Source organism: Xiphophorus couchianus, chromosome 15 (assembly GCF_001444195.1).
Source record: "Xiphophorus couchianus chromosome 15, X_couchianus-1.0, whole genome shotgun sequence".
Classification (NCBI taxonomy): Eukaryota; Metazoa; Chordata; class Actinopteri; order Cyprinodontiformes; family Poeciliidae; genus Xiphophorus; species Xiphophorus couchianus.
In genome coordinates, this window is record NC_040242.1 from 19,009,874 (window position 1) to 19,018,651 (window position 8,778).

At 41.0% G+C, this 8,778-nt stretch overlaps 1 protein-coding gene across 2 annotated transcripts; it reads right to left on the bottom strand.

The window, feature by feature from the left end:
- Positions 1 to 3,793: 3,793 nt before the first annotated feature.
- LOC114159013 (protein FAM177A1-like) lies at positions 3,794 to 6,753 on the bottom strand. 2 transcript variants are annotated; one of them, XM_028041028.1, is made up of 5 exons: positions 6,592 to 6,753; positions 6,228 to 6,431; positions 6,078 to 6,144; positions 4,965 to 5,062; positions 3,794 to 4,881 (listed from the first exon to the last, which is right to left on the bottom strand). In XM_028041028.1, the coding sequence occupies exons 1-5, from the start codon at positions 6,736 to 6,738 to the stop codon at positions 4,663 to 4,665; spliced, it is 735 nt and encodes a 244-aa protein (XP_027896829.1). In that variant the 5' UTR covers positions 6,739 to 6,753; the 3' UTR covers positions 3,794 to 4,662. The 2 variants fall into 2 exon arrangements, with proteins under 2 accessions (XP_027896829.1, XP_027896828.1); XM_028041027.1 differs by having other exon boundaries at positions 6,222 to 6,431.
- Between the last annotated feature and the right edge of the window lie 2,025 nt (positions 6,754 to 8,778).

The window sequence follows — 8,778 nt, forward strand, 5'->3', positions numbered from 1 at the left end:
CGTTTGACTCTGGGTGTTTTCCGTAGACTCGCTTCGGTTGGAGACCAAAATTGCAACATTTGTGACATTTTCAGCTGCTGAGGTTCTCTTTCACACTACATTGTGTCAAACGATTCAAACCCCTCCTCACCTGTGGTGGCGCTGCGCCAAGAACCAAAACAACATGAAAACCTCTGAAGGCGACACTGAGAGCTACGTCCTTCTTCACGAAATGTACACAAAAATGGAGTGGCGTCAGATTTTAGAGGTTGCATTCTCTTTTGTCGTTGGTGAAAGACCACACGCCATTTCTTCCATTAGCTCTAGAACCTCGAGTTTGTTGTGGTTGTAGTTACCCCAAAATGCCCTGCACTATAGCACACTTGCTGCTTTTGGAACGATCTCTGGTACGCTTGGCGTTCACATATGCATTCGACAGAGTTCACTACAACCAATCCGAGACCTCGGTGTTTTTAGGTGAACCGGACTTGACTTTTTCGGTCTGCATCAGAAACCAAATGCACATTCACACCTCTGCAACCGAACTGGACCGTAGAGGCAAACAAACCGGTGTTGGATTAAAGCGGACTAAACGTGGGCGGTGTGAATGCGACCCGCCGCAACCGATGGCCGATGCAAATGCAGACTCTTTTTTTTTTCATTAATTAGAGCAAATTTCTAACAAATTAAAATTTTCTACAATGGAAAATATTAAGTACAACACAAAGTATGTTTCTTTTAATAACCATGCTTTTTGCTTTCTCTTTAATTTCACTGTGAATAGGACAATATTTATCAACTGACTTAGAAACAGATGTTAGAAAACCCAAATCTGATTTTTAATGCAAACATTTTTTAAAGAATTTGCAAACTGAATGTCTTTTTTTAATAATGTGAAAAATGTATGTTTTGGATCTAGAATGACTTAAGCTTCCCTTTCCTGCAGAAAAAAGAGACTTCTATACGTGTTTAATTGTATGCTTAGTTTACTGATGAGCAGTGAAACAAACTGCTATCATTGTTTTGTACTATAATACTATATATGCGGGTGTATTTACACACTGAAGTCCTTGCATGAAGTGGAGCACTGTGAGTTTCCCTATCTAAGACGATACTGCCCTCTTGTGGGCTGGTTGCGGTACTTGCCTCTTTTACAACTTGCTGTGAAATGTCGCTTTGCTGAATCTGAGGGACTTAATAAAGATCTGACAGCATAAAACTCTGACTGGTTTGATTCTGTATCGCTGAATAATCGTATTAGATTAGACTAAAACAATCGATTAACCTGGACTAAACTGAATTTTAAGTTTTATGTGGATTCTACCCTGTTTGTTATAAATATTGCCTGTATTTAAACGGGTTTAGACCTTTTATTTTACCAGTAAAAGGCCTTTTGAGAAAGGCAGCCGCACACGTCATACAGGACATGACAGAAAGCGTAAGACGTTACCTAATAATAAGCACCAGCATGAAACTTATGTTGCAACATTCAACGTTAATTTTGTACAATTGTCCTCATATAATTTTCATAAAAAAGGAACAGAATACTAAAAAAAAAAGAAAAGAAAATTGCTTTGCGCTCAGTGTGTAGAAAAATAATCCATGGTTTTGTGATATAGAATTTAAAATCCGGAATCGCTAGCTTAGGGCTCACACTAAGCACTGCAAAAGGACGAAAGGAAAAAAAAGCAATTATTTCAGAAGGGCTTTTTTTTATTTCCAGTGGAAAAAAGAGCAGGTGCATTGGCGCCATCTAGTGTCTATCAGGGCACGTCTCTGAATTTATTTACTAAAGATGTGACTTCTGAAAGCTACAAGTCAAGTTTTATCCTGGTATTTTTTATAACTTTAGTCTCACAATTTTATGACTTTATTTTTTATTAGTATGTCCCTAATCCTCTGTTGTAGAAGGTAGTTAATTGCTATCAATTTTATTTGGGGGTATGAAAGCAACAGGGGGCTAAAATTTTCAAAATAAATTTTAAAATTAAGGCTCCCTCAAAAAATACAAAAAAATAGAGTTCATTAATTTGCAAAAACAAAATCTTAGATTGAGACCGCAGTGACGGCGCCTCAGACTTTGAGAGCGGAAACAAAAATAAATATGTACATAACTCAAAAGTAATGAAACGCAAAAACCAAGCAAACAAGAAGGATTTCATTAACAGAACCATGGATGATGTATGGCGTTCACAGGTTTCACTGCTGCTCATAAACAAAAACACAAATCTGCAACATCCAGCTTAGAAGCTTGTCTTATTTCAAGTTGACCATTTTCAGTAGAAAGTAGACCAGAAACACTTGGTCAGATTTGGTGTCTTTGAAGTGTTTGCTTTCTGGAGACGAAATGCAAAAATGGCATCATGTTTTTCAGTCTTATCGGATAAAGTTGCCTAAGATCAGCCATAGTGCAGCTGATTGTCCAACAGGAATGTTTCTGCCGTCTGTTCATTTGCTTCCTATTACCATAAAGACAGGTGAGAAATGCATATTTAATGAATATGATTGTATATAGCAAGAAGACTTTGGAGAAACACAGCAGAAAGTTGGATTCTGTACGCCGTCAACCTGGAACAGTTGTTCACATAACTAAACCAAACCTGCAAAGACTTTAGTCAGTTTTTGAAGGGAAGGTTGGTGGATCATTGCAGGGATGAAGAGGGGAAACTCTGCAGGGATACTAATTTTAATATCTCATGTTTTACTCGAAGCTCAACAAGATGGAGTCAGTCCTTAGTAGAAGTTGAAAAGTTAGCAAACCAGTGGGATTTGCCAGCGGTTGAGGCGCTAACCGCTAGAAGCAACACTCAATAATGTGGTTCTCCCTAGTTTATGCGTTTGAAAAGGGAGAGAGTTCTTCCTAAGAGCTGTAGAAGCCAGCTCGTCTTTCAAAGCCGGTACTCTACCTATTGTCTGACCGTGACTCACTGCAGAGTGGAGTTAAAGCATCGCTGCATGTCCACAGCGGCGAGGTTAGGACTGCTGAGGAGGTCGTCGTGGCACGCAGAAACCCACGCTGCACTCAGAATGGATTCATTGTACGGCGGGCGGACAGGGTCCCTGACCTCAGGCCAGTCTGCGCACACAGTGACACAGCCTCTTTTGTTGCCACTGACAAAGCAAGCCCTCACATCAATCATGCTGCACAGCAGCACCAAGTCTTTGAACAAGCACACAAGCGAAGCATGGCTGAGACGAGTGACGTTGGTAAGATAAAGCCCTCGTCTCCATGTGAACAGGGTATCTGTAGGTTTCAGCAAATCAAATTTATAGTGCTAAGCTAGAGTAGTTGTTCTTTGGGGGCTTTTTTTTTTTTTTTCACATAATGCGCCTAGCTTTGAATGCGTTAGCAACAGAAGTGGGCCAGTGGCGTAAACAAACGTCGGTCCGTCAACCAGTGAGAAAATTTGCTCTTAACCCGTGACAGACGCAGAAAAACTAGCTGGTTAGCTAGCATGAATATATTAGCAGCTAGCCTCGAGTAACAGAACGCAATGAAGATGTCTGCGCGCGACTCAAACATACGATAAAATAATCCTGCCACGACAATATTTACGATATTAATGTAACCTCTCAGATATTATAAAATTATGCCCTGCCTTCTGAGCTAAATCTGATGTAAAGAATCTCTTTTCGTAAAGATTAATGTGTTCAGATACTGTCACCGATTAATAAATACAAATAAAACATTAAAGACTACTTACATTTCTTTCTGAATATTAGACATTTTAAGATTTTAATTTTATACACACGGAGTTGTGCAGACAACGGTCAAAACTTAAAAAGAGAGTCATGGGTAAACAAAAAAAAAAAAATCAGTTAACAGTTTATTGTCATGTTACAAAAATAATAGAAAATGTTCAAATTAACAGCTCAATAAGTTAAGAAAATAAATAAGTGTAAAAAACTGCTTACAAGTGGTTAAAAATGTAACTTTGTAGGTCCTTAAACAGACTTAGTGTCATAATTTGTTTACCCATAAGATTACACAAGATTATTTTAATGTTCACAGCAAATAAAGCAGATGAAACAGCAACACACAACCCTTACACCCACTTTTCACCATTTCTTTTTAGCTAAATGTTAGCCTACCCTGTGGCTAAAATGTAGCCACCATTTTATCTGCTCAGTGCTTCCACAGACAGTAAGTGCAACACAAGCCTGAACATGTAATATTAAAACACGTCTACATACATCATGCATATGGACACGAGGTGAAGGAATGTTAAAACGGCCAGCTCTTTGGTGCAGCCAGGTGGATCCAGGACATCAGCGCTAACAGACGTAGACGTGAGCGGCTGCTAAACCTTGAGATGGGTAACGTAAACCGTCCGCAGGGTCATCAGGTCAGGGTTAAACAGATGCTCAGCCCACATCTGGCACTGGCTGTATGGGTGGTTTAGGCACTGTGTGGTCAATCTGAGGCACAGGGGAGCAACACATTGTCCTCCCTGTATAGCATAGAGTGGAGGGTTGCTGTACCAACCTACAGTGGCGTTTATGCCCTAAAATCTGCCCGACTGCATGTATTTAAAGGTTTCCGATTTCCCACACTGACGCGCCCCCACCTGTCCAATCCGATCTGCCCATTAAAAGCCGTGTTATACACAAACCAAACAGCTTGGTGATGTTCTTTTCTTTACTGACGAACAAACACTAAAATGTCCTCTCTCTCGGGAAGGGTTAGGTCGCGGTGACGACAACCGGGACGGTGATCGTGTTCGGACCCACCGGATTCTCGGTCTCCAGCTGACGGGTCGCGTCGGGGCGAGCGGACGTCGCCGCCTCCTCCTGCGCGTCCGCCGATGCGATTGGCTCGCCCTTCGCCTCCTGAGACTCTACCTGGTCGAAGGTCCGCTCCGCTTCTTCCGACAGTCGGTTCTCCTCAGCCTCCTCCTCTTTCTGGAGGACGCAGGGAGGAGTGCTGTTAGGACGGCTGAGACAACAAATGAAGACAGCATTTCCTCAAAGCGCTCCGGCGTCACCTCTTTCTTTATCTTGTTGTATTCGTCAATGGCGTACTGGTACTTTGCCGATGTTATTCCGAACAGGGATGCCATCCTCTCCCCAAGATAGTCGCAGGCTGCAATATAAAACAACTAAATGTTGACAAAATACAAGCCAGTATCATTTTTGTCCTTACTTCTGTAACAATGTCAATGGTACCATCTGCGGCATATTGTCACCACAGGAGAGATGACAGTCATGGCCCCATTGTTCTGTAATCAACTAACTTTTCCCAATACCAGCGAGTTGGTATTTAACTGGCCAATTATCAACATACTGTGACTTGAATGTGCAAAAGACACTTGTGTGGGTCAAGGTTGCTGTAGTTAACTAAAAGTATCGGAATAACAAAAACTGAAAGTGAGAAAACATTTTTGTTAACTAAAATATATAAAAACTATTCAACAGAGGGAAAAAAAAAGAGCTAACCATACAATTATACCATGCGTTGATATAACTGAAACATACTTAAACATTTTTGTGTTTATGAACCGACTTATTAGCCTTTAGAACTGATCAGCCACAGTTTTACGTCAGCTATGGGCAAATTACGGCACTGCACACTCTTCCTAGCGACATTTATGCTAGTCCGCAAAATGGCGACAGCAAAACTTGGGAGAAAATGCCAATCAGTGGGTTGTTCAGCAATGATTAAATGCATTTATTTGGAAATGGTATCTTCTGTTGAGCATCAGCGTACACCAAATCACAATGCTTTGACCTTTTTGAATTCTGCACTTGAATATTACCCAAAGAATGAAACAAACTAAAACTACTAATGTGACCACTAAAAACTAAATGGTGAAACAACTCATAAAAAAATAGCAAACACACTCAAAAGACTAATTAAAAGTAAGTGAAGTAGACAAACAACATAAAACTTAACCATAATTAAATCCCAAAACTATTAAAACGCTGGTGTGGTTATGGCACCAAAACTGACTTTTGCCCAGGGGCCTACATCTTCCCAAATCCACCCCTGGCCTTGGTTGTAAGCTGATTATATATATCTATTAAAAAACAATTAAGAAAGGAACATCTTTCTTCAACAGGAATGTGTACTGGATAGTTGTATTAAAGCCACTGCAAACCTGAAATGGTGGACGTGGCAGCTCTCCACATGTGGAACCAGAAGTAAGGCCCCCAGGTCATCTTGGACTGCAGCACAAACATAAAATCACCCTCACCTTTCACACAAACAAAAGGTTTCGACCCGACCCTCCGCCGCTCCTCACCCTCACCGCATCGACCGGAGGGGACAGCAGGTCCTTCCGCTCCGCCTCCGGGTCCTCTGCCTCCTCTTCGTCGGTGCTGTACTCCTCCATGGTCTCCCCGCTGGAGAAGTGGATGATGCGGCGGGGAGCCTTCTCCTTCGGCTCCGTCCTCTGGCTCAGCTCTCCCAGCTCAACGCTCTCAAACTCCCTCCCCGGATTCGGGCTCTGACCCTGGGAGGACATGACGAGCGCGTCAGTAGCAACACTTGATCAGATCCGCCCGACATGACGCAGCCGCGGCTAAACGCTGACCAGCCCCAAACACCCGGAGGCATTAGAAACCGGCCAACACACCGCGAGCGGCACACTGGTTAGGCAGCGACACTCTTACCTGCCCCGAGTCCATGGCCCGTCCTAAAGACACGTTAACATTGGCGAGATACAGAGAAACATCAGCCATTGTTGCCGTCTTCTTTGAATCCCTGCAAGCTGCGCCGACACTGACGTCAAACCCGGAAGTACCGTACGTAACGCCCATACCGTTGCGTTAAAAAGCACCTTTAGACAACGCGCTTTCATCTTTTCTTATTTGAAGCCATGTTAAAAGAAACTATAACGTGAAATATACAAATAGTTTTGATGTAACTATATTATATTGTCTATTTGGACAGCCGGAACGCAGGCTCCGTCGCTGGGCGCGACTTGAAAGCATTGCAGGATGTTAAAGTCCTTTAAAGTTGTCCAGCTGTTTGTCTGCACCCAAAGGTAAAGAATGAATCAACTTTACTTAGTAATATTTTATATAGAAAGCCAAGTTAAATGTCACAGCAAACACTCAGACTTGATTACTGCTGCCGATATATTCAATAAATTAAAAATATTGAAAAGTCAATTTATTTCAGGAGCATTATCACTAAGTGAAACACATTATATACATCAAAAGTCTCAATTTCTGTTAATTCTGATGGTTGTCTGCTTACAGTTAAGAAAAACATGACATTTGAAATCAGGAAATTATATCAGACGGATAGAAAAAAATGTACAGAAAAGTAGCCTCAATGAAAAGTAAGTTTCATACCTGCCTAAAGGCTACCAATCTTGAATATATTATTATATCCTTATTCTAATTTAATGAATATCACTGTAATCTAATCTTATCTTACAGCAAATAGGCTACGGTCTTAAAAAAAAAAACAACGTTCCCTGTTCTTAAGAAGTGAAACAAAGTCATTGGTAAAATTACAAAAAATAAAAATAAAAGGCTGAGATGCAAAATAAGAAAAACCTTCTTGGAGACACAGTTTCCACAGTCCATCAGCGTGTTTGTGCCGTTTTTGTCTCTCCTACTCTTGCTATCTTGGTCCCTTCGCAGGATAGCAGAGAGCAGAAGCTGCTTTTTACCTATTTCTGCCTGAAGCAGGTTGTGTCATAAAACCCTGCTGAGCGCTAAAACATCCCAAGGCAACACAGTGAGCCCCTGCGTTGACCCCGATACGCTCCTCAGCATAAGATGAACGTAAAGCTATAAAAATAAGAAACAGCAGGAACGTGTAAGAAGGGAGATTGTTTTTATTTATTTATTTAAGATTTACCGGTAAACAGGTCAACATTTTTCACTGCAAACATTTACACAGCCAGGAAAGCCCCTCGTTACAGGGTACAGCTGCATGGAGAAGAGGGCTTACATTTTATTTGCATGTTGTTTCGGTTTTTATTTGCACGTCAGTGCAGCGAAACAGTCCGGTGGGAAAACTCCCCCAGGACTGAACTGATTCTCATTTCTGGCAGTTAGTTGGGCAGCTAAAAGCGGTAGCTGCAGCAGTAGCTAGCTAACCTCAAAGTCCCTTACAGACGTATTGCTTGAAAACTCTCTGTTTGTCACAATGTAACTATAAACTTGGAACAATATAAAGATGTAAATTAATCGGGAATCTGTGTTTAAGACCAAGAAGCATTGTTTATATGTGAAGCTGAAAGAAAATGAGACACAAATCAACACTTTGTTGAACCAACTTTCTTTACAATTACAGTCTTCTAGAATATATCTCTATCAGTTTAGCATCTGGATTTTTGTCCATTCTTTGCAAAAAAAAACAACAACATGAAATTCAGTGGGACTGGACAGAACACAGCTGTAAAATTAATGTCAAAATCCGTCTATTGATTCTCAATGTTGTTCAGGTCTGGACTTTGCATTTTAGCACATAAATTTGCTTTGATGTAAAACATTGCTACATTTTTTTTCCAAATGTGGCAGAGGGCAACACATGGCAAAAAAACAAAAAAAAATTAATTGGGATTCAGAACAGATTTTTTTATTGGTTATTTGCAAATAAAGTCAAAGGGAATAGGCACTGCCTACTAAATACTGTAGGATAATGCTGAACACCAGGGGGAGCTGAAGATGCTTCTGGGAAATATTAAATGGGCTGCGGGGAAAATCCTTGACCATCTCTTGTTCAAAATCAGAATTTTTCCAGGTGCTCACATCAGAATCAGGATGCCTTCATTGCCATCATACAGAAGCGCAAAAGACAAACAACATAAAACATGGGTAGAGGGGTTGAAAGCGGATTCT